We start from the raw sequence: 17,844 nt of genomic DNA, 5'->3' as shown, positions 1-17,844 counted from the left end.
CACTAAATGCCCACAGGAGAAAGCAGGAAAGATCTAAAATTGACACCCTAACATCACAATTAAAAGAAACAGAGAAGCAAGAGCAAACAAATTCAGGAGCTAACAGAAGACAAGAAACAACTAAGATCAGAGCAGAACTGAAGGAGAGACACAAAAAACACTTCAAAAAATCAATGAATCCAGGAGCTGGTTTTTTGAAAAGATCAACAAAATAGATAGACTGCTCGCCAGACTAATAAGAAAAGAGAGAAGAATCAAATAGACACAATAAAAAACAATAAAGGGATATCACCACTGATCCCACAGAAATGCAAACTACCATCAGGGAATACTTTAAACACCTCTACACAAATAAACTAGAAAATCTAGAAGAAATGGATAAATTCCTGGACACATACACGCCCCCCAAGACTAAACCAGGAAGAAGTCGAATCCCTGAATAGACCAATAACAAGTTCTGAAATTGAGGCAGTAATTAATAGCCTACCAACCAAAAAAAGCTCAGGACCAGACAGATTCACAGCCAAATTCTACCAGAGGTACAAAGAGGAGCTTGTACCATTCCTTCTGAAACTATTCTAAACAATAGAAAAAGAAGTTCATTTTATGAGGCCAGCGTCATCCGGATAGCAAAACCTGGCAGAGACAACAAAAAAAAAGAAAATTTCAGGCCAATATCCTTCCTGAGGCAGGAGGATCACCTGAGGTCAGGAGTTCAAGACCAGCCTGGCCAACATGGTGAAACCCCATCTCTACTAAAAATACAAAAATTAGCTGGGCATGGTGGCACGTGCCTGTAATCCCAGCTACTTGGGAGGCTGAGACAGGAGGATCACTTGAACTGGGGAGGTGGAGGTTGCAGTGAGCCAAGATCACATTGCTGCACTCCAGCCTGGGTGAGAGTGAGACTCCATGTCAAAAAAGAAAAAAAAGAAAAAAAAGATTTTTAATAGACACATAACAAAATTTGATCTTCACAAAACCCAATGATACAAAAAGTATGATGACCATTTATATAGATCAAGGTCCAGATCAGAGATGTTACCTGTCTTGTCCAATGCAATTAAATAACAGTACAGGCCGTGTGCAGTGGCTCATACCTGTAACCCCAGCACTTTGGGAGGCCAAGGCTGGCGGATCACCTTAGGTCAGGAGTTCAAGACCAGCCTGGCCAACATGGTGAAACCCCGTCTCTACTAAAAATACAAATATTAGCTGGGCGTGGTGACACACACCTGTAATCCCAGCTACTTGGGAGTAGCACGAGAATTGCTTGAACCCAGGAGGTGGAGGTTGCAGGGAGCTGAGATAGCACCACTTCACTCCAGCCTGGGCGACAGAGGGAGACTCTATCTCAGAAAACAAACAAGAAAAAAACAGTACAGTACTTGAACCCAGGTCTCTGAACTGCCAGCCCAGTGCTCTTCCCACCCAACACACTATCCTTGAAATTGTCAAAGATTTTAGAAAACTCAGCCCCTTAAAACTTACTGAAATTCAAATTTAACTGGGCATGCTGAATTTTATCTGGCCATCCTATTTCAACTAAATTTTTGGATTTGGAGATTTGAGACAATAGGGTCCACTGGGAAGCATGGATAGGCTAGAATACCCCAGAATTTTAAAAAAAAGGAAAGGTAATTATGTCCTACCATATATTTCCTCCAAAATAATGAATAATATTTTAATGAAATCATCAAACATAAAACTTTCTTCTCGTTATACAAGATTATACAAATGATTCTGGTAGTGTCATCATCTGTTTGTTTATTCACCAATGTCTACCGGTGTCAGGCTCTGTTTGAGGGAAAAAAGAATGTTCTTAGAACCATATAGGACGTGCCAGAAAGTCACAGAGCAATTGAAAAGGGCGTTTTCCTTGAAAGTCATGTCGTAGAACATGCATTCTTAAGGAGGATGATATTGCCTTCAAGGGGAAGAAAATTGGTTCTTGGGGATGAACACATACTATTCTTCTTATGTATATAGCACAGGCATACATACAGTACATACACAGATACACAGTATATTTGCAATATTAAAATGTATGGGGTACCGTGTATTCCATTTTAATGAAATATCCAGAATCAGCAAATCCATGGAGACATAAAGTATGTTAGTGGTTGCCTAGGGCTTGGGGTAGAGGGTGGGAAGATGTTGGAGGGAAATGGAGAGTGACTGCTGGAAGGTACAGGGTTTCTTTTGGGGTGATGAAATGTTCTGAAACTTATTGGGGTGATGGTTGCACAACGCTGTGAATATGCTTAAAAACCCATTAAATCGCATACTCCAAATAGGTGACTTTTATAATACATAAATTAAATCTCAATAAAGCTGTTATTAAAAAAATAGACATACGGCACCTGTGGCCCCAGTTCCACCAACTGAATTAGAATCTGTGTTTAACAAGATCCCCAGGTGATTTGTGTGCACATTAAAATTGGAAGCATCCAATAACTGTGTATGTGAATCAATGCTAATTTACAATTGTTTGAAAAAGTATATCCATGCCAAGGACTGGAATGTACTTTGCAAAAATGAAAATAGTGTAAATGAAGACAACCCCTTCTACCCACACAAAGGGTGTGGCTTACTGTAGGCCTTTAACAAATGGCAGCTCTTACAGGGACATGATACTGTTACGAGGTTTTCTGATTTTTTGTTTCAAAAATGTTCTCCAGTGTTCTTGTTAAGTCATGTTTTAGAAACCTAAAAGACAATAATGAAATTAATATACTCTGCTTTCTTTAGAACCAGAAAAAATTCATGGGAGTTGTGATTAGAAAAAAATGGTCTATAAAGATTGCTGGGGTGGAGGGAGTGAGATAAGGAAAAAAGGCTGAGAAACGATGTTCTAGAATATCTGCTCCTGAGAGTAGCCCTCTGTCCCTACCTTGTCTGTGCCAGGGATTCCAAGCAAAGATGCCCCCAAGGGACTACCAAGGGAATATAAATAAGGAACTGGTCTGGGTGGATTATGACAAACAGGGGAGTGCCTGTCCCATATATAAGGGCAGCTGTGACTCAGCTTTTGCTGATGGTGCCCAGGTGAGAGTGTGTACCCAGGTCCCCAGATTTTCTAATGTCGTTAATCAGAAGTTACAAAACCAGTTAATAATGATATTTCCTAATTTTTTGGTGTTGGCAGCTAATACAAATTTTTTAAAAAGAGTAGAAGGACCACGCGAGCCAAATAAACCCATCTGAAGGAGCTGGGCAGCCAGTATGTGATCCCTAATTTAATCCAATGTTTGTTGATTTGCATAAAGTTTTAAAAAGTTTCAATTAAAACACAAAAGATGTGTATTAATAAAATGACTATCCTAGTCTTATGTAATCTTCTGATATTTGCCTTTTTATTTTTATAGTATCAAGCAATTTTATGTGTTTTATTGTAAAATTTTAGAGTGTAAATGACTTTAGAGATAATGTAATGGATCTCTTTATTTTAAAGATGAGACAATGAGAATCAAAGATTAATTAACCCATACCTCACAACTAGCTAATAGCAGAACTCAAAACTCCTTATTCCAGTATAGGTTTGTTCCCATAATTTTCTCTAATAGTTACAGAGAATGAGATGGAAAAAAGAAAGGAGGGTTGATTGACAGTTTATAGTAGGAAAACAGTTGGGAACAGTAAGAGAGCAGTCTTAAAAATGCTCTACCACATGACCACCATCGTTTAAAAAGGACGCTGTGACTGAGAAATCATGACCTACCATACAGTGATTCTTACTTGAAATAGATACCTTTGCTACAGCTAAATTCAGTTGTCTTATAGTGAATCAGGTAACATTTCCCTTTTAACAATTTTTATATATAATAATATTGATTATCCATTATATTCAAGGTATTATAGCATATTAACTGTATTAGTTAAGTAAAATAAGGCACAAGAAAAATGATTATGAAAAACTGAGATTGCTGTCTATTCTAAATATTTTGAGTCACAGACTCCTTTGAGAAACTTGGAATTTTTATCTTCCAGAAAGGTGCACATGTACTACAAAGCTCAGCCTTAAGAATCCTTGATTGCCAGGTTAAGACCTCAGCCTGACAATGTACCTTTGGTTTTGAATCATTTGTTTCATTGCCAAAGTATAACTGGAAACAAACAGAAAACTTATTAACTGCTATAACATTTTGAGCAAAATGGCTAGTAAGTTTTAATTTTCAATTTTTGTCATTAACTGTTTATGAAGACTGTTACTGGATTAGCATATTTGAGTGGGGAGATCCTATGCATTTTCTCATACGTGTTACAATTTTCTAGTTGGTAGATATTCAGATTTGCTAAGGAAGGTAAGTATCCTATTGCCTCAGGATAATGTTAGATTTGAAGAGGTCAGTCTATCTTTTTTTTTTTTCCACTTTTATTTTAGAATCAGGGCACACATGTGCAGGTTTGTTACAAAGGTGTATTACACAATGCTAAGATTTGGAGCATGAATGAATATGTCACTCAGGTACTAAGCATGGTACCCAATAAATGGCTTTTTCCAACCCTTACTCCCCTCCCTCCCTGCCTCCTTTTGTATTCCCTAGTGTCTGTTGTCCCATTTTTTTTAGGACAACAATTAACTGCTTTTATTATTTTTAGTATTTTAATATTACCTAAAATATTCTTAAAAATTAAGTAGAGTTTTTTACAGCTTTGACCTTTCAGATATTTCACATTCAAATTTGTTGGCAATTCTTTTTTTTTTTTTTTTTTACTATACTTTAAGTTTTAGGGTACATGTGCACAACGTGCAGGTTTGTTCCATATGTATACATGTGCCAGGTTGGTGTGCTGCACCCATTAACTCATCATTTACATTAGGTATATCTCCTAAAGCTATCCCTCCCCTCTACCCCCACCCCACAACAGGCCCCAGTGTGTCATGTTCCCCTTTCTGTGTCCAAGTGTTCTCATTTTTCAATTCCTACCTATGAGTGAGAACATGCAGTGTTTGTTTTTTGTCCTTGCGATAGTTTGCTGAGAATGATGGTTTCCAGCTTCATCCATGTCCCTACAAAGGACATGAACTCATCCTTTCTTATGACTGCATAGTATTCCATGGTGTATATGTGCCACACTTTCTTAATCCAGTCTATCATTGGTGGACATTTGTGTTGGTTCCAAGTCTTTGCTATTGTGAATAGTGCCACAATAAACATACGTGTGCATGTGTCTTTATAGCAGCGTGATTTATAATCCTTTGGGTATATACCCAGTAATGGGATGGCTGGGTCAAATGGTATTTCTAGTTCTAGATCTTTGAGGAATCACCACACTGTCTTCCACAATGGTTGAACTAGTTTACAGTCCCACCAACAGTGTAAAAGTGTTCCTGTTTCTCCACATCCTCTCCAGCACCTGTTGTTTCCTGACTTTTTAATGATCACCATTCTAACTGGTTTGAGTTGGTATCTCATTGTGGTTTTGATTGGTATTTCTGTGATGGCAGTGATGGTGAGCATTTTTTCATGTGTCTGTTGGCTGCATAAATGTCTTCTTTTGAGAGGTGTCTGTTCATATCCTTTGCCCACTTTTTGATGGAGTTGTTTGTTTTTTTCTTATAAATTTGTTTAAGTTCTTTGTAGATTCTGGGTATTAGCCCTTTGTCAGATGAGTAGATTGCAAAAATTTTTTCCCATTCTGTAGGTTGCCTGTTCACTCCGATGGTAGCTTCTTTTGCTGTGCAGAAGCTCTTTAGTTTAATTAGATCCCATTTGTCAATTTTGGCTTTTGTTGCCATTGCTTTTGGTGTTTTAGACATGAAGTCCTTGCCCATGCCTGTGTCCTGAATGGTATTGCCTAGGTTTTCTTCTAGGGTTTTTATGGTTTTAGATCTAACATTTAAGTCTTTAATCCATCTTGAATTAATTTTTGTATAAGGTATAAGGAAAGGATCCAGTTTCAGCTTTCTACATATGGCTAGCCAATTTTCCCAGCACCATTTATTAAAGAGGGAATCCTTTCCCCATTTCTTGTTTTTGTGAGGTTTGTCAAAGATCAGATGGTTGTAGATGTGTGGTCTTATTTCTGAGGGCTCTGTTCTGTTCCATTGGTCTATATGTCTGTTTTGGTACCAGTACCATGCTGTTTTGGTTACTGTAGCCTTGTAGTATAGTTTGAAGTTAGGTAGCGTGATGCCTCCAGCTTTGTTCTTTTAACTTAGGATTGTCTTGGCAACGCAGGCTCTTTTTTGGTTCCATATGAACTTTAAAGTAGTTTTTTCCAATTCTGTGAAGAAAGTCTTTGGTAGCTTGATGGGGATGGCATTGAATCTGTAAATTACCTTGGATAGTATGGCCATTTTCACGATACTGATTCTTCCTATCCATGAGCATGGAATGTTCTTCTATTTGTTTGTGTCCTCTTTTATTTCGTTGAGCAGTGGTTTGTAGTTCTCCTTGAAGAGGTCCTTCACATCCCTTGTAAGTTGGATTCCTACGTATTTTATTCTCTTTGAAGCAATTGTGAATGGGAGTTCACTCATGATTTGGCTCTCTGTCTGTTATTGGTGTATAAGAATGCTTGTGATTTTTGCATATTGATTTTGTATCCTGAGACTTTGCTGAAGTTGCTTATCAGCTTAAGGAGATTTTGGGCTGAGATGATGGGGTTTTCTAGATATACAATCATGTCATCTGCAAACAGGGACAATTTGACTTCCTCTTTTCTTACTTGAGTATCCTTTATTTCTTTCTCCTGCCTGATTGCCCTGGCCAGAACTTCCAACACTGTGTTGAATAGGAGTGGTGAGAGAGGGCATCCCTGTCTTGTGCCAGTTTTCAAAGGGAATGCTTCCAGTTTTTTTCCCATTCAGTATTATATTGACTGTGGGTTTGTCATAAATAGCTCTTATTATTTTGAGATACATCCCATCAATACCTAATTTATTGAGAGTTTTTAGCATGAAGGGCTGTTGACTTTTGTCAAAGGCCTTTTCTCCATCTGTTGAGATAATCATGTGGTTTTTGTCTTTGGTTCTGTTTATATGCTGGATTACGTTTATTGATTTGTATATGCTGAACCAGCCTTGCATCCCAGGGATGAAGCCCACTTGATCATGGTGGATAAGCTTTTTGATGTGCTGCTGGATTCGGTTTGCCAGTATTTTATTGAGGGTTTTTGCATCGATGTTCATCAGGGATATTGGTCTAAAATTCTCTTTTTTGTTGTATCTCTGCCAGGCTTTGGTATCAGGGTGATGCTGGCCTCATAAAATGAGTTAGGGAGGATTCCCTCTTTTTCTATTGATTGGAATAGTTTCAGAAGGAATGGTACCAGCTCCTCCTTGTACCTCTGGTAGAATTCAGCTGTGAATCCGTCTGGTCCCGGACTTTTTTTGGTTGGTAAGCTATTAATTATTGCCTCAATTTCAGAGCCTGTTATTGGTCTATTCAGAGATTCAACTTCTTCCTGGTTTAGTCTTGGGAGGGTATACGTGTCCAGGAATTTATCCATTTCTTCTAGATTTTCTAGTTTATTTGCTTATAGGTGTTTATAATATTCTCTGATGGTAGTTTGTATTTCTGTAGGATCAGTGGTGATATCCCTTTATCATTTTTTATTGTGTCTATTTAATTCTTCTCTCTTTTCTTCTTTATTAGTCTTGCTAGCGGTCTATCAATTTTGTTGATCTTTTCAAAAAACCAGCTCCTGGATTCATTGATTTTTTGAAGGGTTTTTGTGACTCTATCTCCTTCAGTTCTTCTCTGATCTTAGTTATTTCTTGTCTTCTATTAGCTTTTGAATTTGTTTGCTCTTGCTTCTCTGTTTCTTTTAATTGTGATGTTAGGGTGTCAATTTTAGATCTTTCCTGCTTTCTCTTATGGGCATTTAGTGCTATAAATTTCCCTCTACACACTGCTTTAAATGTGTCCCAGAGATTCTGGTATGTTGTGTCTTTGTTCTCATTGGTTTCAAAGAACATCTTTATTTCTGCCTTCATTTCGTTATGTACCCGGTAGTCATTTAGGAGCAGGTTGTTCAGTTTCCATGTAGTTGAGTGGTTTTGAGTGAGTTTCTTAATCCTGAGTTCTAGTTTGACTGCACTGTGTTCTGAGAGACAGTTTGTTATAATTTCTGTTCTTTTACATTTGCTGAGGAGTGCTTTACTTCCAACTATGTGGTCCATTTTGGAATAAGTGCAATGTGGTGCTGAGAAGAATGTATATTCTGTTGATTTGGGGTGGAGAGTTCTGTAGATGTCTATTAGGTCCGCTTGGTGCAGAGATGAGTTCAATTCCTGGATATCCTTATTAAAATTCTGTCTCATTGATCTGTCTAATGTTGACAGTGGGGTGTTAAAGTCTTCATTATTATTGTATGGGAGTCTAAGTCTCTTTGTATGTCTCTAAGGACTTGCTTTATTAATCTTGGTGCTCCTGTATTGGGTGCATATATATTTAGGATAGTGAACTCCTCTTGTTGAATTGATCCCTTTACCATTATGTAATGGCCTTCTTTGTCTCTTTTGATCTTTGTTGGTTTAAAGTCTGTTTTATCAGAGACTAGGATTGCAACCCCTGCCTTTTTTTGTTTTCCATTTGCTTGGTCGATCTTCCTCCATCCCTTTATTTTGAGCCTATGTGTGTCTCTGCATGTGAGATGGGTCTCCTGGATACAGCACACAGATGGGTCTTGACTCTTTATCCAATTTGCCAGTCTGTGTCTTTTAATTGGAGCATTTAGCCCATTTACACTTAAGGGTAATGTCATTATGTGTGAATTTGATCCTGTCATTATGATGTTAGCTGGTTGTTTTGCTTGTTAGTTGATGCAGTTTCTTCCTAAGCATTGATGGTCTTTACAATTTGGCATGTTTTTCCAGTGGCTGGTACCGGTTGTTCCTTTCCATGTTTAGTGCTTCCTTCAGGAGCTCTTGTAGGGCAGGCCTAGTGGTGACACAATCAGCACTTGCTTGTCTGTAAAGGATTTTATTTCTCCTTCCCTTATGAAACTTAGTTTGGCTGGATATGAAATTCTGGGTTGAAAATTCTTTTCTTTAAGAATGTTGAATGTTGGTCCCCACTCTCTTCTGGCTTGTAGAGTTTCTGCTGAGAGGTCCGCTTTTAGTCTGATGGGCTTCATTTGTGTGTAACCTGACCTTTCTCTCTGGCTGCCCTTAACATTTTTTCCTTCTTTTCAACTTTGGTGAATCTGACAATTTTGTGTCTTGGAGTTGCTCTTCTCAAGGAGTATCTTTGTGGCGTTCTCTGTAGTTTCTGAATTTGAATGTTGGCCTGTCTTGCTAGGTTGGGGAAATTCTCCTGGATAATATCCTACAGAGTGTTTTCCAACTTGGTTCCATTCTCCCCATCACTTTCAGGTACACCAATCAGATGTAGATTTGGTCTTTTCACATAGTCCCATATTTCTTGGAGGCTTTGTTCATTTCTTTTTACTTTTTTTTCTCTAAACTTCTCTTCTCGCTTCATTTCATTCTTTAATCTTCAGTCACTGATACCCTTTCTTCCAGTTGATTGAATCGGCTACTGAAGCTTGTGCCTTCGTCACATAGTTCTCATGCCATGGTTTTCAACTCCATCGGGCCATTTAAGGACTTCTCTACACTGGTTATTCTAGTTAGCCATTCGTCTAATCTTTTTTCAAGATTTTTAGCTTCTTTGCGATGGGTTCGAACTTCCTCCTTTAGCTCAGAGAAGTTTGATCGTCTGAAGCCTTCTTCTTTCAACTCGTCAAAGTCATTCTCCGTCCAGCTTTGTGCCATTGCTGGCAAGGAGCTGCATTCTTTTGGAGGGGAAGAGGTGCTCTAATTTTTAGAATTTTCAGCTTTTCTGCTCTGTTTTTCTCCCATCTTTGTGGTTTTATCTACCTTTGGTCTTTGATGATGGTGACATACGGATGGGGTTTTGGTGTGATGTCCTTTCTGTTTATTAGTATTCCTTCTAACAGTGAGGACCCTCAGCTGCAGGTCTGTTGGAGTTTGCTGGAGGTCCACTCCAGACCCTGTTTGCCTGGGTATCACCCACGGAGGCTGCAGAACAGCGAACATTGCTGAACAGCAAATGTTGCTGCCTAATCCTTCCTCTGGAAGCTTTGTCTCAGAGGGGCACCCAGCTGTATGAGGTATCAATTGGCCCCTGCTGGGGTCTCTCAGTTGGGTTACTCGGGGGTCAGGGACCCACTTGAGGAGGCAGTCTGTCTGTTCTCAGACTCAAACTCCATGCTGGGAGAACCACTACTCTCTTCAAAGCTGTCAGACAGGGATATTTAAGTCTGCAGAGGTTTCTGCTGCCTTTTGTTTGGCTGTGCCCTGCCCCTGGAGGTGGAGTCTGCAGACGCAGGCAGGTCTGCTTGAGCTGTGGTGGGCTCCACCCAGTTTGAGCTTCCCGGCCGCTTTTTTTTACCTACTCAAGCCTCAGCAATGGCGGGTGCCTGTACCCCAGCCTCGCTGCCGCCTTGCAGTTCGATCTCAGACTGCTGTGCTAGGAATGAGCGAGGCTCCATGGGCATGGGACCCTCCAAGCCAGGTGCGGGATATAATCTCCCGGTGTGCCATTTGCTAAGACCATTGGAAAAGCGCAGTATTAGGATGTGAGTGACCCAATTTTCCAGGTGCCATCTGTCACAGCTTTGCTTGTCTAGGAAAGGGAATTCCCTGACCCCCTGCATTCCTGTGATGCCTCGCCCTGCTTCAGCTCACGCTCGGTGTGCTGCACCCACTGTCCTGCACCCACTGTCCAACAAGCCCCAGTGAGATGAACCCGGTACCTCAGTTGGAAATGCAGAAATCACCTGTCTTCTGCCTGTTGTCCCATTTTAATGAGCGTGTGAACCCAGTGTTTAGCTCCCACTAATAAGTGAGAACACGTGGTATTTGGTTTTCTGTTTCTGCTTTAGTTTGCTTAGGATAATGGTTTCCGGTTGCATCTGTGTTGCTGCAGAGGACATGATTTTGTTCTTTTTTTGGCTGCATAGCATTCAGTGGTGTGTACACACCTCATTTTCTTTATCCAGTCCACTGTAGATGGGCAGTTGGGTTGATTCCATGACTTTGCTTCTGTGAACAGTGCTGTGATGAACATATGAGTGCATGTGTCTTTTTGGTAGGATGGCTTATTTTCCTTTGGGTATATGGTATCTGCCTTTTAAATTCAACCTTAGGCTATCAAGATTGTTATATATAACTGTAGTTATATATGACTGTAGTTAATTGATTTCTTTTTTTTTTTTTTTTTTTTTTTTTTTTGTTGAGACGGAGTCTTGCTCTGTCGCCCAGGCTGGAGCGCAGTGGCATGATTTCGGCTCACTGCAAGCTCCGCCTCCCAAGTTCACGCCATTCTCCTGCCTCAGCCTCCTGAGTAGCTGGGACTACAGGCATCTGCTACCACGTCCGGCTAATTTTTTGTATTTTTAGTAGAGATGGGGTTTCACCGTGTTAGCCAGGAGGGTCTCGATCTCCTGACCTCGTGATCCGCCCGTCTCAGCCTCCCAAAGTGCTAGGATTACAGGCGTGAGCCACCGTTCCTGGCCAGTTAATTGATTTCTATTGCTAGAATACTATTTCATTGTATGGCTATACCATATTTATCTCTTCTACTGTTAATGAATGTTTGGGTTATTTCCAGATTTTGGATGTTCCAAACATGCCATTATAAACATACCTACCCATCCATGTCTTTAAGTACATATGAGCAAATATACCTAGGAATAGAATTTTGGGGTTAAATAGAGATGAGAAGGGTGGTTATCAGAGGCTGGGAAGGGTAGTTGGGGGCCTGGAGGGAGGTGGAGATGGCTAACGAGTACAAAAAAAAAAGTAGAAAGAATGAATAAGACCTACTATTGATAACACAGTAGGGAGTCTATAATCAATAATAACTTAATTGTACATTTTAAAATAACTTAGAGTGTAACTGGATTGTTTGTAACTCAAAGGATAAATGCCTAAGGGGATGGATACCCCATTCCCCAGGATGTGCTTATTCCACATTGCCTGCCTGTATCAAAGCACCTCATGCACCCCAGAAGTATATACAAGTACTATGTACCCACAAAAATTTTTAAGAATTAAAAAAAGAATTTCTGGATCAAAAGTGGTTTTCCAATTTACATTTCCCTTAGCATCTCCAGTGGATCCATGTTTTATATAATACTTGGTATTGTCCCACTTCTTAATTTTTACTCAATTACTTAATTTGTACCCAATACTTAATTGAATGGGTATAAAATGGTATTTTGTCATTTTGATTTTCATCTCCTTGTTTATTAACAAGATTGAATATTTCTTCATGTTATGAGCACTTTGTTTTACAGGTGGGACCCTGAGGCTTAACCTACCCAAACTCACAAAGAACCAGAGCCAGGACTCTGATTCCTGAGGCTGAGGTATATTGCTGAGCTTTTAAGTATTTGCATGCTTGCATTCTATCTTTATAAAGTGGCTTCAAAGGCTATTTCCCCCTCAGCCCAAATCTGTAGTAATTAGCAACAGGAACTGTTTCAGTAATGTTCCCACTTCTCTCAGACTCTAAGACAAAGCAAGATGCAATGCCCGGTGCCTGTGGCTCTGCATTAGAGCACGTGGAAGCTCTCTGCTGGTCTGAATGCCTGCATCATGTTCAGTCCTCTCATCACATTCCTTCTTCTCTCTCTGGGATAGTTCCTGGACTTCAAACACTTAGGAGCATTTCTGGTGTTTGAGGAGTTGGTGACCTTTGAGGACGTGTTTGTGGACTTCAGCCCGGAGGAATTAAGCTCCCTTAGTGCTGCTCAGAGAAACCTCTACAGGGAGGTGATGCTGGAGAATTACCGGAACCTGGTATCCCTGGGTAAGTGTGCCTTCTCCACAGGACTTGGTCTCTTCCCACTAGAGCAGTGGCTCTCAACTCCTTTGTGTCCTCTCATCAGTAATGGCGGTTCAGCATGTCAGTGAGTCTCAACCCAGGTCAGAGGCAATATTTTAATGTTTGAATATCAAATTCACTGTTCATTATAAAATAGCTAACATTTCTTGAGCACTACATACGTGTCAGGCACTTGTGTAAGTGTTTTACATATTCCAACTCCTTGAATCCCCTCACTAGTCCTATGAGGGGGAGGTATGCTTATCGTCGTTATTATCGACATTTTTAACGTTGAGGACACTGAGTCGTTGAAAGGTTAAATTACTTGTCAAAAGCTGGGATTTAACCCCAAGCAGACTCCAGAATCTGCTGTCTTAAACTCTGATGTGCTACCTGACGGGGGTTTGCTCCACCACTTCTCAGCACAATGGAAGGCTCGAAATGATGTTTATTGAATGAGCGAAGGAATTGCTAAAAATTCCAGGAGTTCCAAAGACTTCTACTGGCTTGAGTTTTAACAGTCAGAGGTTGCCAATCTCTCTTTACATGCAGAGGCAAAATTGTTTTACCTGTTCTCACAGGTAAAGTTGAAAGTGAAAAGTGAAAAGTTGATGTTGCCGGTGCCAAGATCCTTTTTCAGTGGCTTTTTTGGGGGCTTGAGGTCTCCTGAAAAACAGAATCCGAAACAAACACTGTTCCACTGGCCGTAACCTGGTGAAGTCAGAGACCTAGTGAGAAGACACACACATCCTACCTCAAACCTAGCACAGGGATGCATACGTTTAACTCTGGTTCTTATCGGTTACCAGGAAGTACATTTTCCAGCATATTTTACACTCTTCTCTGGCTTACCACATTTTATGACTTAAAATAGAGGGAATAGTATCAAAATAGAGGAAATAAATTAATTTTATCTTTCCAGCTCTTATGCAGTGACCTGGAGGCATTTCTATCTTGTGAGCCCTTGGCTTCTTTAACACTAAAGGTTTCGTGTTAATAGCAATCTTATATGTCACCTGGGACATTGTCTTCCTAAGTATGGAATGAGTACAGTGGGCTAAATAGAAGATTATTTTAGGCAGTACGTGGACAGCATGACATAATCCTTCAATCTGTTGGTGAGAAAAAAGTTCTTCTAATTTTCTTTTAAGCCTTCTGACTCTATCAAGTAGAGAATATCCGTTTGGTGTTAGCATGTCTATCTTGTTATTCTTCCATTTTAGCAAAGAGAGAGCAGACATCAAACCCTGAGTGTTAGATAGGCAACAGAAGCTAGCTAGCACTCAATAACCTTAGTTTCTGTTATATTTACCATGATGTTACCTTCCATTTTTGTGTGTGTGTGAGTGAGTGACATTGGTTTCCATTTATAGGGTTGATATAAAGCTTCCATTGAAAATAAGCATATTGGCCAGGCACAGTGGCTTATGCCTGTAATCCCAGCACTTTGGGAGGCGGAGGTGGGTGGTTCATTTGAGGTCAGGAGTTCAAGACCAGCCTGGCCAACATGGTGAAACCTCATCTCTACTAAAAATATGAAAAATTAGCTGGGTAGTCCCAGCTACTGGAAAGGCTGAGGCAGAAGAATCACTTGAACCTGGGAGTCAGAAGCTGCAGTGAGCCGAGATTGCACTGCACTCTAGTCTGGGTGACAGAGCGAGACTCTGTCTCAAAAAATAAAACATAAAAAATAAAATAAGTGTATTTAAGTTAACAAGAAAGGTGATCTAAAGAAAAACATTAAATAAATATTGAATACGACTATAAATGGCACATAGAAATGCCAGAATGCAAGGGTCATTCATTTACTTGTCAGTGAATTCAGATGTACAAGGCCTGGTATAGGCATTGGGGTTACCAAATAGATGACATTTCCCATTCTCATGGATGTTAACGTTTGAGTGGAGAGAGTCAGACAGTAGACAAATAGATAATAATTTGGTGTGCAAATGATAGAAGTTTGGGAAACAAGGAACTAAGGGAGGGGGAAGAGCAGCACTTCGAGACAAAGAGGCAGTGGACGTTATCCCAGGAAGGAAAAGAACCAAACTGTTGACTTTTTGAGCAGCTACGTCAGATTGTTGGTGCTGAAGTGTAGAGCTCAGCACACTGCCCTCATGCCCCCTTTTTAGTCTTCACAGCAGAGTTGTTCAACCTTGGCGCTCTTGACGTGGGGCCAGATCGTTCTGGGTTGTGGGGCTGTCTTGCAGAATGTTGAGCCATGTCCCTGCCTCCAGCCATACTAGACACCAGGAACCCCTCCCTCTGCTCCCACAGTTGTGACGACCAAAGATACCTCCATACATTCTAGATGTCCCTTGGGGGTAAAATCTCTATAGGCTGGAAACAGGCTTCATTTCACTCCTGCAAGAGTTTATTCCTTCCTTATTACCCCAGAGTCTTTGGGACCCCGGGTTGGGAGTTACTGAAACCCTGAGTTCTGAATCTTCCTCTCCAACAGGGTACCAATTCTCTAAACCTGACATTATCTCACGCCTGGAAGCGGAGGAATCACATGCAATGGTGACAGACAGCAGACATACAGTGATTTGTCAAGGTGAGTAGTGAGGGGCAAGCCCGAGGTGTAGGAGGGGGGACCAGGAAATGCTAGTCAGGGAGCTTTCCTCAAAGACCCCTGGGCCAGGGAGAAGGCTGGTAGGTGCTCTCACCTCAGGGCCTCTTTCTCCTCAGTACTCCCCTTCATCTTTCTGGAGCTCATCTCTTCCTGCAACATCAGTTCCTCTCCTGCTCAGTTCCAGGGTGGCCAGTGTCCTTTTACTCTTGTGTTCCAGCCCTTCCATTCACTCATGCTTTTCTCGTTGCAGCTAGAAGTCATAGATCTTTCCTCTTTAACTGAGACAAACAAAAAACCCTGGCCTGATACCACTTGTCTTTCTCACTGCCCTCCCACTTTCCCTCACATCAGCTCCTCAGACTTGTTGACATCCAGAGGCTCCCTTCCCTTTTCTTCTTAACCCCCACCCTCTGGTTTCCATCCCCCTACTTCTGCCAACGTAGATACACGTATACGCTCTTTTCTGAAAGTTCCACAAAAGGTTCCCACTAGCATCCTTATGGTTCTGGAACGATAGACTTCACATCCTCCAAACTCTGTGGCTACAGTCTAATAACACTTACCATCTTCATGAAATCCCCTTCTTTGAATTGGGTCACTATGTGCATCAACTGGGATCACTGTTGTCCTTAGTTGTAGTTAACAGAAAACCCACACCCAAACTGGCTAAAGTCATAGAGGGATTATTAGCCTATAGTACTGATCAGCTGGCCTGTATTCAGGGACCCAGTGAAGTCATTGAAGACCTAGTTTCATTTTCTCCTTCTACTCTGGCTTCAACTCTGACAATAAATCCTAGATGCATTTTTTTATTGTTGTTGTTCGTGTACAAAGAAGGAGCAAGAAAGAGCTGGTGTGTCCAAGACGCATTCTCAAGAGAGAAGAAACATCTTTTCCAGCTCTCCTCATTTTTCATTGTTCCATATCGGGTTGTATCCCTTTCCTGAACTAGTAGCTGTGTCCAGTACAGTGCTGATTGACACAGCCCTCCTCCACCTTTTTCTGTGTGAGTGGAAAAGGGATGTCAAAATGCAAGAAGTTACCAGGAAGACTCCTCTCTGTTTCTTTCATGGTCTTCTCTTCTTTCCCTACTCTGGCTTCTTCATTCATTCAGTCATCCCATAGATATTTATCAGGCTTCTGTGGTGGAGCGGTTACTGTCCTAGCATCTGTGGATACAATAATGAACAAGACAGGCAAATCTCTTCCTTCATAGAGCTTGCATTCTAATGGAAGCAGTAGTTTTAAAAAATAGACAAATAATAACTGAGTGTAAAGCGGATACAGAATGAGATATGGGAGGTTGTTTAAGATGGAATAGTCAGAGAAGGCCTCACTGTGGAAGACTTGAATGAGATTTCTACCCATGTAGAAATCTTGAGGAAGACTGTTACAGGCAGAGCAAACAGCAAATGCGAGGACCCTGAGATTGGAATGAGCTTGGGTGTTCCAAAAACAGGAAGAAGGGCAATATGGTCTGAGTTAAGTGGAAGATAGAAGATGAGATCACAGAAATAGTCAGGGGCCAGCCCACTTAGGAATCTGTTAAAGAATTTTGTTATAAGTGAGATGCGAAGATAGTGGGAAGTTTTGAGCAGGGAAATGAGGTAGTGTTATTGACATTTTAGAACTTTGCTGTCCAATGTGGTAGACAATAGGCACATGTGGCTACTTACATTTACACTAGTAAGAATTACATAAAATTTAAAATTTAGTTCCTCAGTCACACAAGCCACATGGCAAGCATTTGATAGCCACATGTGACTAACGGCTACTGTGCTGGACAGCAAAAGTGTAGACCATTTCCGTCAGCACTGGGAGTTCTACTGGGCAGTGCTATTCTAGCAAGATCCATCTGGTTGTCCTATGGAGAATGGGCTTTAAGAGGAAAAGCCAGAGAAACCAGTTCAAGAGGCCATTGAAGTCCACCAGGCTAAAGATGATGGAGGCTGAGGCTGTGGTTGTAGAGTGGTAAGGTTTGAGGTATTCCCTGAAAGGAGAACTGGCAGACCATACTGAAATATTGGATGTACAGCAGGGTGAGGAAAACAGAAGAGCCAGTGAGGACTAGGTGTTCTCTATTCTTCCGTTCTTGAGTGTTCTCTTCAAAGACCACTTCCTAAAAGAGTCAATCCATTGTGACGGGCCCAGCTATCCCTCTTTTCCTGATGACTTCCTAAGCCGTGTTCTGGCTCTGCTGTTTTACCTGTACTCTGTTCACATACTTTGAGTGTCTGCCAGGATGCAACCACTGTGTTCATCACCTCTCACCACAGTCTTATACTTGACTCCCTTGGCTTCAGTATTTTTCCTACCAGAGAGTTGCCTTTATAAAGCATGGACTTTTTTATCAGCTTCTTAACCTCCGTCAAGATAAAATTCAAACTTTTAGCAAAACACTGAAGTTCCTCCCAGTCTGGCCTGAAATTTGCATCCCAGCCTCATCTACAGATCTTGCAACTA

General features: G+C 40.8%; 1 protein-coding gene across 4 annotated transcripts in view; it reads left to right on the top strand.

The window, feature by feature from the left end:
• Positions 1–17,844, top strand: part of LOC117091797 (paternally-expressed gene 3 protein) — a 71,749-nt gene that overhangs the window by 51,542 nt on the left and 2,363 nt on the right. For all 4 annotated transcript variants that reach the window (XM_033224595.1, XM_033224593.1, XM_033224594.1 and 1 more), the window contains 2 exons: positions 12,623–12,791; positions 15,268–15,363. In XM_033224595.1, the coding sequence (XP_033080486.1) occupies positions 12,623–12,791; positions 15,268–15,363 (265 nt within the window). The remainder of the gene's footprint in view (positions 1–12,622; positions 12,792–15,267; positions 15,364–17,844) is intronic.

The sequence above is a fragment of the Trachypithecus francoisi genome, unplaced genomic scaffold, assembly GCF_009764315.1.
Source record: "Trachypithecus francoisi isolate TF-2019V2 unplaced genomic scaffold, Tfra_2.0 Lachesis_group12, whole genome shotgun sequence".
NCBI classification, from domain to species: Eukaryota; Metazoa; Chordata; class Mammalia; order Primates; family Cercopithecidae; genus Trachypithecus; species Trachypithecus francoisi.
The sequence above is the reverse complement of the archived record's forward strand: the minus strand, read 5'-3'. Positions and strand labels throughout refer to the sequence as shown.